Consider the following 24,109-nt stretch of genomic DNA (forward strand, 5'->3'; position numbering starts at 1 on the left):
TTAAATAAAGTTCATTTTCAAGTGAATAGAAGTGTTTTCTTTTCTCTCTATATACATATATCATTAATTAGAAACAAAAAATACCATTTAATAGCAACATGTTATTAGCTCCATCATATTTTCAGCTCCCTAAAAGGGCTGTGCACAAGACCCAATGGATCATAAAGCCACCACTGATGCTGAAGGACTTTTTCCATTATAATTTAATATTAAATCTAAATACTCTGATGAAATTGGTTTGCGTGACATGGGTGTTCAGTCTTCAACACACACCGCTTGTTTGCACTGCACTCCTAGAAATAATCACGGCCTCATGTACCTGGCTGTGGCCTGTTGGGAAGGTATGAGCAATAAGAACAGGAGAATAAGAGCATGGATCAGAACCAAAGGCCCATTCAGTCCAGCATGCAGCTCCACAGTGGTCAACCAGAGACCTGTGAGAAACCCACAAACCAAACATGAGGGCAATAACCCTCTCTTCCTCCTGTTTCCCAGCAACTGCTTCCCAGCATATTCCTTCTGATCCTCAATGCCATAAATGGCCATTGTGACTAGTAGTCCTCCGTAGCCTTATCCTCCAGGAATTTCTCTAATCCCTTTCTAAAACCATCCAAGCTGGCAGCCCTCGGGACATCTTGCGGTAGCAAATCCCATACTTTAACTATGTGCTGAGAAGAAGGGCTTCCTTTTAAGAAGGAAGTTAACCGAGAACTATGGAACTCTCTCCCTCCCGTAAGAGGCAAGCAGTGGCCACCGCCTTGGATGGCTTTAAAAGGGGCTTGGACGAATTTATGGAGGATACAGCTAACCATGGCTACTTACTGGCCGTGATGGCTTTGCTCTGCCTCCACAGAGGCAGCATGCTTCTGTATACCAGTGGCTGGGGGGTAAACAGCAGGAGGAAAGAGTGCTCTTAGGCTCAGGTCCTGCTCACAGGGGGTATCTGGTTGGTCATGGGAAGAATGACCAACTGGGCTAGATGGACCATTGGCCTGACTCTCCTGATGTCCCTTATTATGATAAAGTTCTCCCCATATGTGTAGCTGTGTGTGTGTGCTTGCGCAGCCAGGGGAAATGCAGAGCACTCTAAACATGCCCAGGGGCAACCTTCTATAATAATAATAATAATAATAATAATAATAATAATAATAATAACAGAATTAATAGAACATCAAACATTAAAAACTTTCCTAAACAGGGCTGCTTTCAGATGTCTTCTAAAAGCCAGATAGTTAATTTCTTTGACATCTGGCGGGAGGGCGTTCCACAGGGCGGGTGCCACTACCAAGAAGGCCCTCTGCCTGGTTCCCTGTAGTTTCACTTCTTGCCGCCGTGAGGGAACCGCCAGAAGGCCCTCGGCGCTGGACCTCAGTGTCCGGGCTGAACGGTGGGGGTGGAGACGCTCCTCCAGGTATACTGGGCCGAGGCCGTTTAGGGCTTTAAAGGTCTGCACCAACACTTTGAACTGTGCTCGGAAACGTCCTAGGAGCCAATGTAGGTCTTTCAGGACCGGTGTTATATGGTCTGGGCGGCCACTCCCGGTCACCAGTCTAACTGCCGCATTCTGGATTAGTTGGTGTTTCTGGGTCACCTTCAAAGGTAGCCCCATGTAGAGCGTAGTCCAAGCCAGGAAACCCCGCTTCACCACCAGCAATGTTGTTGTTTAGTCGTTTAGTTGTGTCTGATTGTTCGTGACCCCATGGACCAGAGCACACCAGGCACTCTTGCCTTCCACTGCCTCCCACACTTTTGTCAAACTCATGCTGGTAGCTTCGAGAACACTGTCCAACCATCTCGTTCTCTGTCGTCCCCTTCTACTTGTGCCCTCCATCTTTCCCAACATCAGGGTCTTTCCCAGGGAGTCTTCTCTTCTCATGAGGTGGCCAAAGTATTGGAGCCTCAGCTTCAGGATCTGTCCTTCCAGTGAGCACTCAGGGCTGATTTCCTTAAGAATGGATAGGTTTGATCTTCTTGCAGTCCATGGGACTCTCAAGAGTCTCCTTCAGCACCATAATTCAAAAGCATCCATTCTAGCTAGGTGGGGAATGGGCAAGGGTTCCTAAACTTAGGACACACATAGGGGTGCCAACTGGAATAAAATATTTGGGGGGGGCAGGTAAGTCTCATCGCTCAAATGCACACTATCATTTGAATGGCAATGCTCATCAACTGCGGGGTGGAGGGGAAATCAAATATTTTATCGGGGCTCTGGGTGCTGAAAGGACCTGAGGCCCCAGGACTTGGCTCCTATCACCCTCCCACCCAGGGCCACGTCCGCACTCGAGGGCGATGCGGCTGCCGGCAGGGGAGATTCGGGGCTGCGCGCCACGTCGCCGCCCTCCGCAACCGGAAGCCTCCCCGCCCCCGCTCCGACGCTGAGGGGGAGAGAAAAGAGGAGGCGCCACCGGGCGGGTGTCGGCGGCAGAAGCGGCGCCTCCTAGTGTCTCTCAGGTCCCTCGAAGGCTGAGGAGAAAAAGCCGCCCTCTTCCCTCGCGCCGCCCGCCTTCTGACAGTTGCCAAGCGGGGCGGGGTCGGGAGAGCCGTTGCCGCCTCCCCTCTCCCCCGCCCCCTCCCTCCCTCCCCCCGGACTCGGGCACGTTTCGTTGCCTCGTCGGCGGTGACAGAAGAAGGCCGGCGGCCCCCTCGGCCCCCTCAGCGCCGGGCGGACGCAGGGGAGAGCGGGCGCCTCTCTCGCCGCCCTCCTCCGGGGACTCCGCCGCGGCCCGCTGCGGGGATGTGCCATCCTTTACCATGGCGAGGAGGCTCTTCGCGGGGGCCTGGCTCAGGAAGCCCTATTACAGCCAGGTGAGTCCGGGGTGGGCCGGAGACCGGGGTCAGGAGAAGGGGCTGCGGCGGGCGGGCGGAGGAGGAGGAAGGCGGCGTCGGCCGCAGCGCCGGAGGGGAGGGAGGGAGCGAGGCCGGCAGGTGCGCGAGGCGGGGGCGGCGCACCTGGGCGGGAGGAGAGGGAGGCGCGCGGGGCGCCGTTCCCACGGGAAGCAGGGGAACGCGTGTTAGATCTGTCGCCGCCCAGCAGACCCACCACCCTTTCCCTTCCCACCCCGCTCCGTTGGAGTTTGCCCCTTAACAAGCCTACCTACGCGGGTGCCAACTTGAATAAAATAATTGATTTTTGGATGGGGGTGGGGCGGGTAAGCCCTGTCCCGCATAATCGATCCCATGACACGAGCTGTTGCCACACTGTTGGCATGGCAATGCCCAAAAACTTGGGGGGCGAGGGGGGGCTGGCGCCCTAATAGATATATAGATATATTGGGGGGAGCGAAGACCCCCCCCAGGAGTTGGCTCCTATGCCAACCTTCTAGGCGTTGTAATGGAGAGATGGAGGTAGTAACATAGGAGCCAACTCCTAGGGGCCTGAGGACCCTTTGTGCGCCCCCCCCATAAAATATTTGAGCGGGCCACCAACCCAAAAGTTGATGTGCATTGCCATTCAAATGGGGTGTGTGTGCCAAGTCTTGTGATTGTGTGAAGCAGGGATTTACTCCCCCCCCCCATATTTTATTAATGTTAGCGCCCCTGGTTGGCCATTTGCGGCTCTTGCTTGCCCAAGCTTTCTCCACTCTTCCGCTTCTCCTCCCTCCCACTCACTCCTTCCCAGTCCCTGCTGTTTTTGGAGCGTTTTTTGCTTAATCTGGTGGTTCTGGGGTCCTCCCTATGTAACTTGAATTTTTTGAGTTTGCGCAATGAATTTTGTACCGTTTTTCCAGATTTCAGATGTACCCGGCTGGTTTCTCACCTCCACAGTTCAACAGTTTGAATCTATATTATATATATAAATTCAACAACAATTTATATGCCACTTGATTTTAGGAAAGCCTCTTTGCAGTTTACAAAAAGATATTGCACTGAAAGGCTGCAGCTTCATGTCAGCTGCAAGATAAGACACAATGTTAAAAGGCAGAAAATGTGCTTTAGAAAGTGTTAATCTTGTTAGAGAGGCTAATACAGAAACAGCCAGATGTACTAGTTTTACGCATGTTCATCTGCCTTTGGTTATGTACTAGTTCTTTGAGAGCACAAGTGAGAAGAATACTGTTGCAGTCATGTCCTGCCTATGGACTTCCTGTATAAATTTTGTTGGTTGTTGTGAGAACGGGATACTGGCCTGATCCAGTATGTATGTGTGTTATGTATAAATCTGTATCAGAATAACTGTGGAGGAAATACTGTGCTTTTTATCACACATCCATGTACTTCACTTATCTAACCTAGCCCCTAACCTCTCTGGGGGAGAGCATTTCACAGGCAGGGAACCACCACAGAGAAGGCCTGTTCTTGGGTTGCCAACCTCCAGCCTCTCATGGAGGAGGAACATGAAGAAGGGCCTCAGATGATAGTCACAAGGTGGTTCATATGGGGAGAGGCGATCCCTGAGGTATTGTGGTCCTGAGTCATTTAAAGCTTTATAGGTCAAAACCAGCACTTTGAATTGGGCCTGGAAACTAATTGGAAGCTAGTGTATTCAGGCCAGGATTGGTGTTATATGCTCAAACCATTTTGGACAAGTGAGCAACCTAGCCGGTGAAGTTTCTGAACCATCTTCAGAGGCAGCCCTTGTATAACATGCTGCAGTAATCTAACCTAGATGTTACCAGAGCACAGACAACAGAAGTTAGGCTATCCCTGTCCAGATGGGGGCACAGCTAGGCTACCAGCTGAAACTGATGGAAGACACTCTGTGTCACTGAGGGCACCTGAGCCTCAAGTCATAGCAATGGACCCCGAATTACCCCCAAGCTACATACTCACTGATTCAGAGGGAGTGTAACCTCATCAAGAACAAGCAAACTCCCATTCATCCGGTCTAGGGAACCACCCACAAATGGTGCCTCAGTCTTATCAGGATTGAACTTCATTTTGTTGGCTCTCTTCCAGTCCATTACCAAGGCAACACAACAGTCCATTGCCACACCAGCAGATGTAAAGGAGAAGTGTGTCAACAGCATATTGCTGACAAGTTACTCCAAAACTTCAGATGACCCCACTCAGCAATTTCATGTAGTTATAAGTGATAAAATTGAACCTTGAGGGACCCCACATTGAAGGCTCCATGGGGCTGAAGAGCACTCCCCAAGCACCACCCTCTAGAAATGACCATCCAATTAGGACCTGAATCATTACAAAGTGGTGCCACCCACCCCTAACTTGGACATCCACTCCAGAAGGATACCATAGTCGATGCTGTTGAAAGCTGCCAAGAGGTCAAGGAGAATTAACAAGGATACATAGGTCAACATACAGGAAGATCAAAGCAGTTTCTGTGCCAAAACCAGTCCTAAACTCCAATTGAAATGGATCTAGAAAATCAGTTTCCTCCAAGAGGACCTGCCCAAGAAAAAGAGATTGGCAACTGGCCAGTAATTACTTAGATTTTCCAAATCCAGGGAGGGTTTCTCAAGGAGTGGTTTTACTACTGCCTCCTTCAAGCAGGCAGGGACCACCCCCTCTCACAAGGAGGCATCAATCACCTCCCTGGCCCAGCCAGCTGTCCCATCCCTACCAATTTTTAACAGCCAAGAGGGGAAGGGTCCAGAGCGCAAGTGACTGCCTTAACTGAGCCAAGCACCTTGTCCACATCCTCAAGCCTTGCTAACGGAATCTCATCCAATATAACAATACTAGACAATGCTCTGGTTTCATCTGCTATAACACTGGAGTCAAGAGCCTGTTGGATGCAAGCGGTTTTATCCTCAAAATGCTTTGCAAACAGGTAACAGTGAGCTGTCACCAGTTCAGTCACCTCCTTTAGACCAGACTGTAATTGAGGATGCAATGGAGGCAGCAAAGTATCCTACAAAGAATAATAACTTCCTCCAAGGAAATTAAAGTTCTTAACCATATTCTCTTGAATGAAGAATACCAGTCATTCCCGGAAGTTGGGTGTTTGATTTAATTCATCCAATGTGCTGTGTATTATTATTTTTTAAAAATGTTTCCTACACGTTATGCACAATTCTCTGCTTAGGCACTGCAGACAGTTACCCCAGTGTTTTAAGTGAAATGTTTGTTTTATCGGTATTTTTGTAACATGGTCAGTGTGGTATCTGCTTCCACTTTGATTTTTTAAAAATTAGTATTTATATTGATTAAAACCTATATGGCACAAATGAAATATTGTTCCTTTGCCAGCCTGTTGGTCCCTGGGTGTTTTGGACTATGATTCCTATCAACCCCAGGCAGCATGGTGCTGGCTACATTGTTAAGAGATATATGGTATTCTAAAATATCTGAAGGGCACCAGACTGGCTGGTGAAGTGAGGATAAGAACTTCAGGTATCTTGTTGGTTCATGTGCAATTTTTAAAATATATTTTTAAAATATATTTTAATTCTCTGTGTTGTAAAGCAGAGAATTATGTACGTACATTTTTTGGAGGGGTGTCTTTTAAAAGAAGCACAAGAAGTTGGAAAAATTGCTTCCTGGAAAGACTGGTGCTTTTCATTGTCCAAGCTGGAAACTTGAACAACTTCACTGATGAGGAATGTATCCCAAGCAGGCAGAAGTTACTCATTTGAAGGCACTTCAGTGATACTTTATTGAACTCGGTGTTTTACTGGTGATCTGTATCTGTTGGTATTTTTTTGCTATTTTGCATTTTTGTACATGGTTGAAAACTTATATTAGTACAATAGAGCTACTTTGGATAAAATTGGGGCTCTTTGTTTGTTGTGCAGACTTTTAGGGAGGCAAAAGCAAGGAAGAGCAGCATAGTCTTTGTCCTTAGTTTGCCTTGTGTTTTCAAATAACTATCTAGTAGCAACATGGAACACAGAAGGGGTTAATGATTAGGAAGCCTGTTAACTGTATTCTGTTTTATTTTTATTTAAAGGGTATACCTTGCCCTTCAGTAAAAAAAAAAAAAATCAAGGTAGCTTACAAAGAAATCAAGATTATGATAACAAAGGCAACATCATTAAACATTTCAGCCAGTATTTAAACTAATTTTGGTTAGGGTACATTGGGGAGAGAGCTGTGCAAACATTCTGCTAAACAGGGTGATGTGGCTGCTTGCAAGGTCAGACAAATGTAACTCTCTGTCTAAGGTCAAGATACTTCAATATTTTATCTTTGTGTATGTGTGTAAGTCTGTCCTAAAAATAAACAGCATTAACAGGGATCTATATTTTGCTCTGGGCAAGAACTATATCTTGTTTCTGTATCAGATGCTTCTCACTCAGTGTGTGTTCATGTATATTTGCATATGGTGTAGGCAGCATAGAATATAATTTTATCACTGAGCACTTGCATTTTCCCATTTGTAAAGCAGAGGAAATTGCCTTGTTTCTTATTTTGGTGAAACATAACACCTGCAAAGTATAGGTATATTACAGTTCTGCCTTTGTCCTACATTTCTGCTTCATAGCTTGCTCTTCTTCGAACATAAATTGTAAGCCTTTCCCCACTATGGAAATCCAACACATTTGCATCTCCATCATGCCCCTTTCTTCTAGGTTGTCCTCAAATCTTTGTGTCCTTGGAACAGTTTCAAGCCCCATCGTTTTCCTCCTCCACAAGTAATTCTAGAAGCTATCTGATTCAATGAAGCATATTGCAGCATCATTGTTCAGTTCCAGTACTTGAATATGCTTCCATATTCAAACACTTGTTAGAGATTTATAATTGACAAATGCATATGGTGCCGTATTTGTAAGCTGTTTTCTATAATACATACATTTCTGATGTATCCAGTTAGCATCTTAATCTTATTCTAACTTAGTACATATTCTAACTTAGTTCTATAACTTTAGTGAACCCCACCCTCAAAAGGAACAGAGTATAAAATAAAGTAAGGAGTCTTTTTTTTTTTTTGAGGAAGGGAAAGCAACTTTTAAACTACACAGAGCTGCTCTTAGGAATGTTGTTTTCAAAAGACATCATGATACAGTTGCCTTGTGTTTGCTTTGTGTGGATGTTAAAAACATGGTTAATAGAAATAACGACTGACATCTTTTATGACAACAAAATTATATGGAGAACACTAATGTTTTCTGATTTGTTTACCTGCGGTTGAAGATCTGACATCTTCACTTCTAGAACTTTGTTTATAGTACATGAAGTTTGCTGCCATACCCTTGTATTGCCTTGACAAAGAGAGGAAGGAAGGGAGTTGTTGTGGGGTTTTTTTAAAAAAAAGACTTAGATGCTTTAAGTCTTATAGGGATCTCCACTCTCATGGGTTAGTAAGCCTTGTAGGAGGGCTGATGGCTCCCTCTTAAAAATGTTTAAGAGCTTAGGAGGTAGCCTCTAGAATGGGTACTTGCTGTACTGGCTTCTCTCTTGGCATTTGATTTCTGTCTTCTGCCTTCAATGTAATTAGGGGATGTGCTGGCACTGAGTTTAACTGTGGCTGCATGTGGTTAAGATTCCCATTTAATCTGGATTTTAAATCTCATGGGCTTCTGTAAAAACACTGAAGCTAGAAATCCACAGGAAGCCACATATTTCAATTACTTGATTTGGTTATTTGGCCAAACTACAATATTAATAAGCATGTCCGTCTTCTGCCACCATCTGCTTCCTTGTGCTGCTCCTGGCAACCACAACAGAATTTTTGTGTGTGTTCCTTAGCCATGCCATGGGACTTGACTTGTTGGCTATCCCTTATTTCAGAGAGAAAGCCAAAACTTGCTGTATTCAGAAATCTCTGCTGTTTTTTCCCTGGTTGTGGTAGTGAGGGGGGAAGGGGTGATTATGAAGCTCCTAGGCTGCACTTTTTCTAGTTCCTGGCAGCAGGACAAATCTTGTATGCAACAGGGAAGGCAGAAGATGAAGGATCTGGGGAACTAAAGCAAGGAAATATGGAACAGCAGAAGGCTGCTTTAAACTTCTTTTGTAGCCCATTAATATTAAAATACAATAGTTCAAAGCACTGCATCTTATTCATCATCATCTCTGACTAGGTCTGTTTCTAGTATCAATGTGCTCTGGAACCTTTCCAGACTCAACTTTTGCCAGAAATTGTGCTGTTTGAGATGCATCTCACATGGTGAATAACTAATTACCATGCAGTTCACACTGTTTAACAGAATATTGACTCTGTAAATGCCTTGCTAGGTGTCGTCATTTGCGTTTTTTCTTTCTGTGGTTTTTGGTTCATTTCCAAGAGGATTAGTGGGAATGAGAAAGGCAGTAAGGGAAAGAAAATCATTTGCTAGCTCTGAAACAATTTTATTCTGATGTCACAGTTTCCCCCCCCCCCCCAAATGCTTGTTATTTTACTTTGACTTAGCATGACTAGTTAAAGCTTTGTGGGGAACTGATGCAGAGTTGGCTTGTATATCTGTAAATAACCTCTTATCACTTAACAAAGCCATTTTCTTTAGTATTCGTAGATGTGTAAGTTTTTATATTGAACATCTAATTATTTTAAGGTCACATCAGTGGAAGTGCATTTTGCCAGCTTGTTTCCATGGCACCTCCTGGATATTTTAATTTGTTTTGTTTTTCATAATTTTTATTAGCAAACAGAAAAGTTTCACAGTACTCTTAGTTATATTTAATTACAATGTGCATTAGATCTTTGTGTCAAGAAAGATTATATGAAAGTGAAGGAAAGGAAAGGCATTTCAACATCCTAGAGAAAATAAGAATTTGACTTAAACAATGATAAAGCTATTACTTATTATTACTTATTATAGTCTTTTTAAAGTTTTTGTAATGAACATAGTATAGTCTTTGAATCATTTGAAAAGAAAAGAAAACTGTTATATTCACATTAATGTAGAAATGAAAGAAAAGAAGTCATCAACCGTATTAAAAAATATTTTTGCGGGGCAGTTTGTCTGGTTATTTAGAGTCCAGAATGCAATGGCCAGAAAGTGACTTTGGGTGGCTAGCTGTACTAGTTTCCAGTTACTTGGAGCATCTGAAGATGCTTCTTCTGTACTCTTAAAATAATGACATTGTTTGAACTCTGGTCACCTGCAGAAATATAGGAAGCTACCTTATACCATGTCGGACAGTTGGTCCATGTAGCTCAGCATTGCCTACACACTGACTGGCAACAGCTCTCCAAGACTTCAGGCAGGGTTCCCTCCCAGCCTTAGCTGGACATGCTAGGAATTAAACCTGGAATCTTCTGCATGCGAAGGAGATGCTCTACCTCTGAGTTATTGTAATCTACCATATGCCCTCCCCACACAAGCGTCATCAGGATTGTCTATGAAGAGCTTTGGCTATGGGTATCCCATATATCACAAGGTCAGAGCCTCTTTAGCAGCAGCTTCCTGCTTAAAGAAACCCCTGCCCAGTCAGTCTGCCTTTCTATATTGAGGACATTGGTAAAAATAGACCTTTATAAGAATTTGGGTTTATTCAAAATTATGTTGGGTTTCACTGGCTGTTGATGCTATCTGCTGCTAATTAGTTGAATTTATTTCAATGGATTTTATTGGCTGGTAACTTTGACATTGTAGCTTTTGAACTGTTAGTCTTTCAAAGCACACTAGGAAGTAGAATATAAATAAATGAAGTCTTGTGATACTGGCAAACGTGAAATTCTCTGTATTAGTAATACTATTGGCTATAACTTTAATTGTGCCATAAATGTGATTTTCAGTAGGCTTTATACACACAGTAAATGCTATGCTGATAGTTTTCTTTAGCAGTATCTGTTTTTCTAATGTTAAGAAATAAACATTCTGTCTAATTCTTGTTGATATGCACTTAATAGGCTTGAGTTTAGTCTGCAGTTTTATTGCTCATTCTTGCATGCCATAGATAGCAGTTGAGTCTTTAATCTGACTTCCTTCATAACTTTCTTTTGTGTGGAAAGGGAATACAGTCTGGTGTTTGGAGATTACTGTTCTGGTTATTATGGGTTAATTTCCTTTCGCCATAAAGCCTCTTCTGATGCTGGACCAATTCATTTTCTGGAGGAAGTACCTTCCCTGTGATATCTTTGTAGGTGAAGGCAATGAAAAGTAGATAAGAAATATTTTAAATAAATAATAAACAAGAAGGATGCAAACAATATATTTAGCTTGTTGAATTCCATGTTTTGCCAGTGAGCCCTGCTTTGCACATAAAAATGGCTTGATCCATCATACGTTTTTCCAGCAGTGGCCAGTTGACTATCTCCTAGACCCCATAAAAATAACCAGGGCACACTGGTGATAGCTTTTCTATGATTGCTCCTAAGTGTTCGGCCTCATTGTCTGTGGAGGTTTGGGGCCTACTAAGACTTATATCCGATATATCAATTTCAGTAACTCATATTTAGTACAAAACCAAATCCAAGACACACAAATACCGTATTTTTCCCTCTATTACACGCAGATTTTTTCTCCTAAAAAGTAAGTGAAAATGTCTGTGCGTGTTATTGAGCGAATGTGTGGTCCCTGGAGCTGACAAGCGCGAGTGAAGGCATAAATCAGGCAAATATCAAATCGTCCGGAGACGGGAGGAAAGGAGGAAGTTGCTGCTTTCCTGCATTCTGCCTCAGGGTCTTACTGCCCACCCGCTTCTGTTTCCTTACTGTGTTTGCTCAAACGGAACAAAGAGCAGAGAAAACCCCTCCCCTCCAGGCAATTCCTTTCCGTGCGTCTGGGACTCGAAGGCAACATGCAGGTTGGGGGGGGGGGAGAGAGAGAGAGCTGGCTGGCTTGTGAGGGGGGGGACTTTTGCCTTCCTTTCCTCCCTCCGGTAAAACCCCTCTCCTGCATTCTTAGCCAGCTGCTTCTCTGCACACCCCTCTCCTTGTCGCTTCTATGTTTTTCCTTCCCTCCCTACTTAAAACGTGGTTCCAATCACGGATCCACATGGATCCTCAGGATCTTTGCATTGAGTCACCCCAAATTCACCATCAGATCACATAGCAATGATCTGATGCAAAAACAGGGCTGCAATGGTGCAAAAACATGGTTACAAAGCACGGATCCACATGGATCCTCAGGATCTTTGCATTGGGTCACCCCAAATTCACCATCAGATCACATAGCAATGATCTGATGCAAAAACAGGGCTGCAATGGTGCAAAAACATGGTTACAAAGCACGGATCCACATGGATCCTCAGGATCTTTGCATTGGGTCACCCCAAATTCACCATCAGATCACATAGCATGTCCATGGCTACAGCCTGCACCAAAAAAATCACGCACCCACTGTTGCCTGGGGCTGCAATGGTACAAAAACGTGGTTACAAAGCATGGATCCACATGGATCCTCAGGATCTTTGCATTGGGTCACTCCAAATTCACCATCAGATCACATAGCATGTCCATGGCTACAGCCTGCACCAAAAAAATCACGCACCCACTGTTGCCTGGGGCTGCAATGGTACAAAAACGTGGTCACAAAGCATGGATCCACATGGATCCTCAGGATCTTTGCATTGGGTCACCCCAAATTCACCATCAGATCACATAGCATGTCCATGGCTACAGCCTGCACCAAAAAAATCACGCACCCACTGTTGCCTGGGGCTGCAATGGTGCAAAAACGTGGTTACAAAGCATGGATCCACATGGATCCTCAGGATCTTTGCATTGGGCTACCCCAAACTCACCGTCAAATCACATGTCTGTGGCCGCAGCATGAAGCACAAAAATGATACATCCACTGTTTCATTCAGAATTTTTTTTTCTTGTTTTCCTCCTCTAAAAACTATGTGCGTGTTATGGTCAGGTGCGTGTTATCGAGCAAAAAATACGGTATAAGCCAAAATTAGACTATACAATAAGAGAAAACAGGTCCATCAACTTCCTGAAAATTATTCCTTTTAAAAATGTCTGTACATATGAATTGATAATCTCCAAGTGTCCCTATTTTCCAGGGATGCCCCTGATTTAGAGAAGCCATCCTGGTCTCTGATTTGATCCCAGAATGTCCCACTTTTCCTTAGCATGTCCATATTGGAGAAATGGAGGGTACGGAGTTATCTGACCCCTGAGCCATCTGAAGGCAATCCTGTATAGGGAAGGTTTTTTTAATGTTATTGTTTTATTATATTATTATATATGTTGGAAGCCGCCCAGAGTGGCTGGGGCAACCCAGTAAGATGTGTGGGGTATAAATAATAAAATTATCATTATGGAATGGGACGTCCCTATTTTCACTGAAGAAATGTTGGATGGTGTGTGAATGCCATTGATGTCATGGGTTGTGAGTAAACTTCCGCTCTCCTGTTTTGTAACTTCTCTCTTCTCATTTCCCTTCTTTCACAATGCTGCATATTGTTAAATTTCAGCCAGTTGTATAAATGTAAATCTAAGACTATGCTAGATCCTTACAACAGTACTTCTGGGTTAACAAAAAAGGGCATTATTAATCAGGATCTGCTGTCTAGTCAAGGAATGCAGCTTCACCTGTATTGTTGTCTCCAAGGAACAGCATCGGCATTACAAACAATTGCATGAAAATCCTTTTTTTTTAAAGGCACCTTTGGAAGGAACAGAAGGAAACAGAGAATCAGCAGGCATGGGTGCTAAACTCTTTCCCCTGCCTGTTGCACACCCACTCCTAATTCACCCTTACAACCACTCTTCCTCCCCGGCCTCCATCAGACTCCATGCATGCTGTGGGTGAGGCAGTTTTGTGGGATGATTTGAAGTTGTAGTGGGGTGGTTTGAGCAGAGAATTGTGGGGCAGCCCTCTCCATTTTGCTTCTTTTTGAAGTTGACATGGGGAGAGAGGGTAGTTCATTATATAATTTCACATGAAATGCCTGTTTCAGCCTTAGACTTAGATGTCTGGGAATAAAAAGCAACTCTTTCTCACAATATTTTGATGGAGTGTGGAATGGAGTAGTTTCTTTCCTCTCTTCAAAATCTATTTAAAAACCTAAGCGGTAAACCTTTAAAAGGAGCCAAAAAAGAGTGACGGCATAAGTAAGCAACGTATGGCTGAATCGTACAGAGAGGGAGATACCACATTCATTCTGTGGACCAAAGTCTGCCAGTGTTTTTAAAAAGGGGGAGTAGTGCAACAAGTCTCACTTTCTTGCTAGAGGGGGTGTGTGGAGAGAAATGCATTAAAAGCCTGTGGAAGGTGAGAGTGAACACTCCAACTAGTTTGCCAGGCAAAGTGAAATTTGACTCCTGTTAACTTCAAACAAACTTTTATATATGAATAATGGTGTTTTTTGTTTGTCTCTTCATATAAAGGAAACTGAAGTCTGTTTGTTCACAGGTTGGGTACAATACAGGCAGGCAAAGAATGAGTTTTCTTTTACTGACCCATCTCTGACCTGAAACTTGATTTGAAGGGATCATGTTTTATGGATAAAAGACAATTAGTTTTTCTTCCACATACCTCTGATCTACACCTTCATGAATTGGGGCTTTTGATAGTTTTGTTACTTGAGCAATAATATTGCATACCTTTTGTTTGAAAAAGTAGGCATAGCATATGCACTATATAGTAAGTGGTGAGTGAATACCTCTGAGACATATCTGGTAGCTGGCTTCCCAGGCCAATAAAGTGGGAGAGTAAAGAAGTATTGGTACTGAAGCACTTTGCAGAGGAGGCTAACCTGCCACCCTTTGCATTCTTTTCAAATGTGGTATTTAATCAAAAGCGGCTTGTTACATGAATTCCAGAGCTAAACTTATGTATAGACATAGATATTGGATCATCTAAAACATCGGTAGTGCCAGCTGGCTAGTTCCTGTGTCAGGCTACTTCAAATACTGTTGTGGTAGTATTATTATTGTTATTACTACTACTACTACTACTACAGTTATAGCCCATTTTTCCACCAAGGAGCTAAAGTGGTACACATGGTTCTTCCCTTCTCCAGTGTTATCCACACAGCAACCCTGTGGCCCAAGGTCACTCAGTGTGCATCATGGCTCAGTGGGGATTTGAATCTTCATTCCTCCAAGTCCTAATCCTGGTCATGATAGTACGTAAAACTTCCATAGAAAACGTGTGTGTGTGTGTGTGTGTGTGTGTGTAAAATCCTTAAATTCTTAAGTTCAGAAACTGCCATTTCTTGCTATTGCTGGTGCTGACAAGTGAGATATAAATGATAAGATACTTTCCCTACTCAGGTGAAAATAAAAGAACTACCTCTACAATTCTGTGTTATTGGTATATATCAATCTGAATAGATATTGGATTATTCTGGACCAGTTTTAACAAGTGGTGATTAATTATTACTTTCTAATTCTCCTTCCAGTTACTCCTACCTACTTCACATGGTGGCTATATGACAGGCCTAGGCAAACTCGGCCCTCCAGATGTTTTGAGACTACAATTCCCATCATCCCTGACCACTGGTTCTGTTAGCTAGGGATGATGGGAGTTGTAGTCCCAAAATATCTGGAGGGCTGAGTTTGCCTATGCCTGTTATATGAGGACAAAACTTGAACTCCCAACGGTTCACCCAGAGGTTTCTGGAGAGAACTGAAACTAAATGTAATTGAGTTTGCTTTCAATGCTGTGAAATAAAATTCTCTACTTTATTTGGATTGAAGCTAATGCCAATTTGCATTTTATTTACTACCAAAGCACAGTGAAATTAGGTTATGCAAGATGTCATAAAATATTACTGAAACCTTTCCCTCCCATCCCCTCTTGTTTGTCTCTCTACCCTAAAGGTTCGCTTCTCTTACATGCGGATGAAGTATCTCTTCTTCTCCTGGCTAGGGGTATTTATTGGCAGCTGGATTATTTATGTTCAGTATTCATCTTACACAGAACTTTGTAGAGGGCATGATTGCAAGAAAATAATAGTAAGTACATTTAAAAAATATTTTAATTATATATATAATTATTATAATATATATAAAATAACCAATGTTATCTTTTGCTATTGCGTATAGTGAATAGCACAGTTTTCAGCAATTTGTTGTTATGCACTACTGTGTATCAAAATGAGGTATACAATAACTTTTCTTTTGTGCACTCGATATTTTTTCAGATAATTAACCCAGTTTAATATAAGAACATAGGAAGAGCCCTGCTGAATTAGGCCAAAGATTCATCTACTTCAGTGACCTCTTGTCACAGTGGCCACCAGATGCCCATGGGAAGCTTTTCAATATGACAACAGTTTCCATACTTCTGGCACCCTACAACTGGAATTCAGAATCATGTTGCCTCTAACAAGGGAGGCAGAACATATCCATCATAGCATAGCCAACAATAGCCTTTCTTCCCATGAATTTGCCTAATCTTCCTATCACTGCATCTTCTAGAAGAGCATTCAATAATGATGTGAAAATGTTCTTTCTTTTGTTTAGTTGGAAGAGAAGAAAATGGTTAAGGCAGTGGGAGCAGATGGCGGGCAAAGGGAGACTAGACAATGAAAATAGAAATAAAATGTCTGGAATCTTGAGACCAAAGGAACCTTCAAAGTGAATCAGGGTCGTTGGGTCCCCGGGATACCCGATCATTGGAGGTAGAAAATGTATTGATACTCATATAGTGGTCTTCTCTGCCATTTTTTCCAGTGTGATAAGTACAAGACTGGAGTTATTGATGGATCAGCATGTAGTAGCCTATGTACAAGACAAACTCTGTATTTTGGAAAATGTTTGTCAACCAAGCCCAACAATCAGGTATGTCTGCTCTATATTTTTGTCAAGTTCATAAAAACATTAAGCAGTGATAAATCTGGTAATTGGACAACTTTGGTATATTACTGTCAAAAGGACTTCTGAATCAAATACAGAAGAAATGCACTCAAAAATATTCATGTTATATATACTGCCTCATGATTTAAAAACACTGGATACTGGCAGCATCATTTCTTCTAATACTGAACCTGGGTGGTAAATTTGGCAGGAAAATAATTCCACCTGAAAAATAACAGTTTCTGCATATTTAGACTACGTCAGTGTATTGAAGTTAATTCATTTGTAAATTTCAAAGAAAATTAAACTTTTTAAAACAACAACAACCGCCCTGTGTGTGTTCAGTGACTTGCAGGATTTATGGGATGTCGAAGGTGTCATTTGAAGAGTAGGGAGACTGGCCATTTTGAGCACCTTATGGTATTCTGGCTAGAGGACTAGGATTTTGGGAAGTCCTCTTGTTAGCTTACACTAGTTCTATATTACACTAGAATGCTTCAGGAAAGACATATTTGCTTAGTATGCTGAACTCCCCCAAGCCCCTCACTGTATAACAAGAGGGTACTCAGGTTTGGCAATAGTAGCCTTAACCCTTTAACATTTTATAGCACTAGAGAGAGTGGTGACTGGGAAGTTATGTCTCCTGACAAACAGGAAAAGGGCACACACTCACCTTCCAGAAACCCCTTAGTGTGACATGTTTAAGGGTGGCTGGACCACAGAACAAGAGCACCTGTTAGGATTTGGGTGCCACAGCATTTTGTTTGCCTTTGGTTACCGTCTAAAAGGAGTCTGGCTAGAATGGTTTGTAATGTCATGCAGTTCTATTGCAAAAAAAAGAAATCTGAATCGCCAGCCAGTGGAGAACATTATGACCCCAACCCAGCTACTTGTGATTATCATTGAAACAGTGGGTGGTATTCAGCTAAGATTTACTTGGATTAGACCCATTAAAATTAATGAACATGACTAAGTTAGGTCCATTAATTTCTGTAAGTCTACAGTTGAATACCACCCAATAAAATGAGTTCTGTTGCTTAGTCACAGTTAAACTTTAGCTAGGTCTAGATCTTTTTATGGAATAATCTATTTTTAATATACTTTAGTAATATGTTGTAAGGCTAATGCTTCAAACTAAGGTTTGGCATTTGGATTTGCTTTACATTCAATAAGTGTCTGAGCTTGTCATCACTCATAGTTAATGGAAAGAAAATGAATATGGCAGAATTTTAAAACAGTGATTTAAATTCAATGCTGGATTAAAAGAATGCATATTTAAACTTCTGTAGATGGATTTATTTGATACAGACTACAAAGCACCCCTCTTTTCATTATTTTCTATGTAGGAACTTCAGCCCTTTAAAAAAAATCTCCCCATAAAAGTGGTAGAATATAGTGCTCACTTTAAAAAGTGAGCATATCACTAAATATGCTTGTTTAGTATATCACTAAATAACAATCTGGGTGGTATAGATAGTATTTGCATTCCAGTGCAGTACATTTTGAGTATCTATCATGATCAGTGCAAAATGAAGTACATAGTTGAGAAACTGAGATCCTTATACATGACATGAGTTTACTGCTAGACTACTAAAAGCTTTGGATAGCTTTTAAATACTATGTATCTTGTACAGTCCCATCCCTGATACACAGGCAGTTACCCTGAATCTGCCAAAGTATTATACTGAGCAGGACTGTTACTAAGTTAAAGAAATCTTAGACCATAGTTTATCTGAGTCTTATGTGACTATTCATAGGCATATTTCTATTGTTTTAAAATCACTAGTCCTGAAGAAGAAAATGAGTGTACTTTTTATGATTCATGCACCCATCTCAGTAGGCACTACCTTATCAATGGCATTCTCTTCTGTGCCCGAAAAGAACAGGGACGTTTCTAAGAAAGCACTTGCTGCCTGCGCTACTTTTGGTAGTACTTGTATATAAACATTAAATCTGTCCAATTAATAGAGGCACCATGCTAATGAAAGTTGTTTCAATAATTAAGCTGGAAATTTAGTCAATTCCAGAATCTCTCTCTCTCCTGTGTTGTGTAGATGTATTTAGGAGCCTGGGGCAATCTACAAGGTGTAATAAAATGCCAAATGGAAGAAATTGCTCACATTGATCTCAGAACTGAACTAGAACCGAGAAAGAAAACTATTCTGTTTGATAAACCAACTAGAGGAACTACAGTTCAGAAATTCAAGGAGATGGTCTATGGACTCTTTAAAGTGAGTATTTACTCTCACTACCTACCTCTAGTCTATTTCTATGCCTCTTTTCATCCAAATGAATCTCAAGGCTTAGAAACAATAAATAGCAATAACATGATAGAACGTAATGGAACATCACGCAAATACAGCATAATCATATGGAATAAATAACAAATCATCAGTAACACAATTACAGTCTGTGGAACATTGTTAACAAAGCAACAAGCAACAAAATAAGCTGAACACACAACAAATCTATACAGCATATATATAATCAATAGAACAACATTAGCAACATAAAAAAAATAGCAACCAAAAGACAAACTAAGCACTGTTAAATTCATACACACGTTTTCCATGCCCCCATGACGCAAAAGTTTCAATCCAGCTGGCTGCTGAGGTCTGCTTTGCCATCATGTTTCCCATGAAGCAGTGCTCGGCAGAAGTGACACCCCCCTGCCTACCAGCTGATGTCACTAACTGATGGACAGATAAGTGGGGTTTGGGAGAAATAGCCTCACTGGCCAAGATTGGCTCATGGGCCTGAGGTTCACCACCCCTAATATAGGTATTGCTTCAGGACTAGACTGCATGATGGATTATTTGAAAACCTAAAAGCCACCACATATTATAAAGTAAGTGGTAAAACTTCCATTTGGTGGGTCATTGTAAAGAGGATTTGGAGTTCTCTTTTAAATGGATAACTGGACAAAATTCTGTCTGAAAATAAGAGTTGAGATTTTCGAATTCTTTTGTGACTGTAAAAATACCACCTCAGTTATTACAGAACAATACAATAATGTTAAAATGGCTGCACTACTTAGCACAGAGGACTGTGGCAGCTCGGTAATACACTTTGTTCCTAAATGCCTTTGAACCAGAATAGCTTCCCTAACATTACTAGAAATAGGAACTGAGAATGAGAAATACGCACCAGCATTTACAGCATTATGTTGGTACTTAAAAAAAAATACATAATTTTATCATATATCTTTTGTTTCTTTTTAGGCAAAACTAGGAGAGCAGGGGAATCTTCCTGAGCTGGTTAATCTCATATTGTCTGTTGCTGATGGGAACAAAGATGGCCGAGTTTCCTTGCCAGAAGCAAAGTCAGCTTGGGCGCTTCTCCAGCTGAATGAATTTCTGCTCATGGTAATTCTCCAGGATAAAGAACATACTCCCAAACTGCTAGGTTTTTGTGGAGATCTATATGTGATGGAAAAAGTTGAATATACCTCTCTTTTTGGAATAAGCCTTCCGTGGATCATAGAACTTTTCATTCCCTCTGGATTCAGAAGAAGCATAGATCAGTGGTTTACTCCATCGTGGCCTAGAAAGGCAAAAATAGCCATAGGGCTTCTAGAATTTGTGGAAGACATTTTCCATGGACCTTATGGGAATTTCCTTATGTGCGACACGAGTGCCAAAAACCTGGGTTACAATGATAAATATGACTTAAAAATGGTGGACATGAGAAAAATAGTGCCAGAAATTAACCTGAAAGAACTAATTAAAGATCGTCACTGTGAGTCTGACCTGGATTGTGTGTATGGATCGGACTGCAGAACTGTATGTGACCAAAGTAAAATGAAATGTACCACAGAAATAATTCAGCCAAATTTGGCAAAGGTGTGCCACTTGCTCAAAGATTACCTGCTTCGTGGGGCTCCTCTGGAAATACATGAAGAGTTAGAGAAACAGCTGTACTCATGCATTGCCCTGAAAGTTTCAGCAAACCAGATGGAGATGGAACATTCCTTGATACTCAACAACCTGAAAACTCTACTGTGGAAGAAAATATCTCATACAAATGATTCTTAGTTTCTTTGTCTCGGAAGAACATTGTTGCTGCTGTAGGAGCTGACTACTTTTTTTCAAACACAGCTTCAACGTTGAAAAAAATCTTTATTTAGCCTCCTCTCTCATCAATGCTCCTTCAAACACAGCCACCACAGTGATTTTTTTTCCAGTTGGAAAATGTATGTTCTCTAAATATCTGCCTGGCAGAGACTACTGAAGCCATATGGCTATAACACTCCCATTAGGGAAAGAATACAGGTTACACATTCTCCTCTTGCCCTTATTCACATTTAAGATAATTTTAGAAGAGCAGAATCAAGATCCTTTTTTCTTTTTTTAGCAAAACTTGCCTGTTGAAAAAATTCACATGGTACAATTCTAGATGGCTTGTCCTACTTCTGAATACAAATCACGTTCAAGTACTTAGGCACTTCAGATACTCCCTGCATGTGAAAATGTGGCTTGTCAAAGAAAGGGTTGTAAAGTAACCTTCAACCTGAGATGCTAGCTATTTGCATCCTGAGAGGTTTTTGAAGCAGAGTTCTGAAGAATCCCACAAGCCCAAAGAAGGCTGCAGCCCTTAAACAGTGTTGTAAGTTACTCTTTTTCTTGCTGCTCCCTACCCCTTCTTCTCTTGTCACTCCCCCAAATTACAAAATGGGTTGTAGTGCTTTTAATTTTTCCTTTGAGGGCTTTTTGAAAAGTGAAAGTAACTTTACAAACATTGGCCACAAGACCCACCACTACTAGAAATTAACGTGGTAGAATCCAAGCTACTGTTTATAAATGAAAATAATATTTTTGAGATTGTTTACTAATTTTAGCATGGCAGAATTTGCACATTAGTGATTTTTAAGAAAGAAACTCAGCGTGACAATTGAACATGTTTTAACTGGAGGTTTTTGAAACCAGAACTTTTTGTTACATTTATACATTTGTATACACATTTACCTCATGCGTACATTGAATGTTACTAAGTTGTTGAAACTTCCTAGTTAAAAGTAGGTGTTTTCCCATGCTAGCAGTTGATTTTAAGCACCCACACATCTTGTAGTAGCAATATTTAATGACACTAAACTGATAAATTGCAATCATATGGGTCCTAATGTAAGCAGATGTGTAACTAAAGGTATTACACAGTCTGAAGGCAAAGAGTTGTGGGACACTAAAACTGAATTTTATACATGAGTTGGCAAACTCATAACTTTAGTGCAATTAATAACCCAACTGTGGTTTGTCTGATGGTAAAACGTTAAAAATCAATCTGGCCAAAGGTAAGCATCCAGCAGCCAAATTCTGTCACATGTTTATTCTGAGGTAATTCCATTACAGCTCAGCAACTCCCAAGTGTGTCGAAATATAAGCCAAGTCCTGTCAATTTCTATGGTTAAGCATTGATATTTGAGAAACAAATATGCCTAATATTGATCTCACCCAGCTGTGTTCCTGAACCAAGTAAGCCAAAATTCTTGAATGCAAACCCAAATGTCGTATAAGTTAATTGCTCTGGCTTTGTGGGTCAAACTTACCATGCTACTTTGAAAATCTGGGTATTTTGAAGTAGACTCTGGAACACATTATGCAGTATCGAAGCTTTTTCTAGAACATGTGGCAAACTGGTAGGAAATTGCATTTAATGGTCCTAAGTTGTAATGTTGCTTACAAAATAGCAAAGTGAAGCAAGACAATGGTAGGGTGTGTGTTTGGACCACCCACCACAGTTCTGTTTTCAGAACTGTGTGGTACTTTTCAATATCTATTTTATATGCTCTTCTAGGGCTAGGGGCACAGTCCTCAGTTCTGAACAAATATGGAAAATTTGAACACATAGCTGTTATTTTACTTTAACTTCTTGTTGCTGACATGTTGCATCAAACAATCATCCACTTCTACCTATTCAAATGGCATTTGTCATTGTTTTGACAGAGCTCTTCAGCGTATTCAACTTGACACTAATTCACTCTCTCCACCCTTCACTTGATTCATTGGTATTTCTGTTATAAGAGGGAGAAAATGATGAAGTCTCTTACGTTAATGTATCTCTTCATCTGGGTTTCTTGTATTTAACATGCTCTTTTGTCAACACAACTTAAAAGATTTTTCCCCCACATAATGAACATGCACTTAACAAAGCAAACCCATCTTTGTTCCCTGTACAATGTGTAAAGTGTTAATAATTTGCTCTAGAATCTTGCGCATTTTTGCCTTGTGTAAATATTTTTACTAACAATGTTCTTGCACAATGTCCACTTTGTTTTTAAATTAACAGATGTTATTTAAGAGGCAGCATTTAATATTTGCAACCACTAAACAAATCTTTTATCTTACTAGGCATATCCATGCTGGATAAACCTGAATGTCAATATTGTTAAAGTCATTGCTCAGTGGGAAAAAATATTGAGCCAAATATTTCTAGATATTTGAAATTTTCGAATAATGGAACTTGTCAGCAATGCAGTTTGTACTGTATTTCATTTTGATTGCTGTTAAATCACCATCTCCAGGAGACTTCATTTTGAATATGAATTGTTTACAATAAACTGGAATTATTTCCCCATTCTGGCAGTGGTGTGGAATAAAATAGAGTAGGAGGGGAAAGACCTCAATTTTCTGTTGAAAGTAAAGTATTCATGTTCTTCATAAGATAATGGAAATGACAGAAGGTTAACCGCTTCTTGGGCATGAAAGCTAAGCACTCATGGATCCATGTGTTCTAGTTGGTTCCTCCAAATACAGGAAACCAAATGGGGAAGATAGAATGGACAAAACTAGTCCATTTGTACCGTCAGGTTTCCATTTTATACCTGCTTAGTAACATCTGCTTATTCCTTTTTACAAGGCCTGACCTTGTACAAGCCTACCGTATTTTTCGCTCTATAACACGCACCAGACCATAACACGCACGTAGTTTTTAGAGGAGGAAAACAAGAAAAAAATATTCTAAACGAAATAGTGGATATATGATTTTTGTGGTTCATGCTGTGGCCACAGACATGTGATCTGACCGTGAGTTTGGAGTAGCCCAATGCAAAAATCCTGAGGATCCATGTGGATCCATGCTTTGTAACCACGGAGGAGGGAAGGAAGGGGAACCATGGATCCTCTGCTCACGACTGCAGCAGATCCCCCCCGCCACCATTCGCTCCATAACACGCACAGACATTTCTCCTTACTTTCTAGGAGGAAAAAAGTGAGTGTTATGGTGCAAAAAATACGGTATATAATTGCATTACCTGATCTGGTAGTGAAATAAAAGATCAAAGTCTAAACTGCTTCACAGTAGACCTTGCCAGTTAATCAATGGGAACCCTGAACTGCCATGAAATCCATTGAGTCAATATGCTACTTCGCCTCTCTTCTTCAAAGATCAACTTAAATTCTTGTCATGACTAGTTTGTACTGCCCCCTAGTGGCCCAACCATTACATCCCCTTGCCTGGGTAGCATCAGTATTGGATTATTGCAATGCACTTTACATGGGGCTGCCTTTGAAAACTGTCTGAATGCTTCATAGTGCAGATGGGGCTGCCTATTTTTTGAGGTGAACGAATTATAGA

General features: G+C 41.4%; 1 protein-coding gene across 1 annotated transcript; it reads left to right on the forward strand.

Moving 5' to 3' along the window:
• Positions 1 to 2,264: 2,264 nt before the first annotated feature.
• Positions 2,265 to 23,110, forward strand: DIPK1A (divergent protein kinase domain 1A). The gene is made up of 5 exons (XM_053391754.1): positions 2,265 to 2,805; positions 15,563 to 15,697; positions 16,418 to 16,525; positions 18,595 to 18,771; positions 19,762 to 23,110. Exons 1-5 carry the CDS (start codon positions 2,752 to 2,754, stop codon positions 20,572 to 20,574), a joined length of 1,287 nt encoding a protein of 428 aa, XP_053247729.1. The 5' UTR covers positions 2,265 to 2,751; the 3' UTR covers positions 20,575 to 23,110.
• The last annotated feature ends 999 nt before the right edge of the window (positions 23,111 to 24,109 follow it).

The sequence above is a fragment of the Podarcis raffonei genome, chromosome 6 (assembly GCF_027172205.1).
Source record: "Podarcis raffonei isolate rPodRaf1 chromosome 6, rPodRaf1.pri, whole genome shotgun sequence".
NCBI lineage: Eukaryota > Metazoa > Chordata > Lepidosauria > Squamata > Lacertidae > Podarcis > Podarcis raffonei.

Excerpts from the sequence above, each read along its gene's own strand:
- DIPK1A (XM_053391754.1), top strand. The coding sequence starts at position 2,752 with ATGGCGAGGAGGCTCTTCGCGGGGGCCTGGCTCAGGAAGCCCTATTAC. Across the intron at positions 16,526-18,594 it reads CAACCAAGCCCAACAATCAG|ATGTATTTAGGAGCCTGGGG; the intron begins GTATGTCTGCTC and ends TGTGTTGTGTAG. Across the intron at positions 18,772-19,761 it reads TGGTCTATGGACTCTTTAAA|GCAAAACTAGGAGAGCAGGG; the intron begins GTGAGTATTTAC and ends GTTTCTTTTTAG.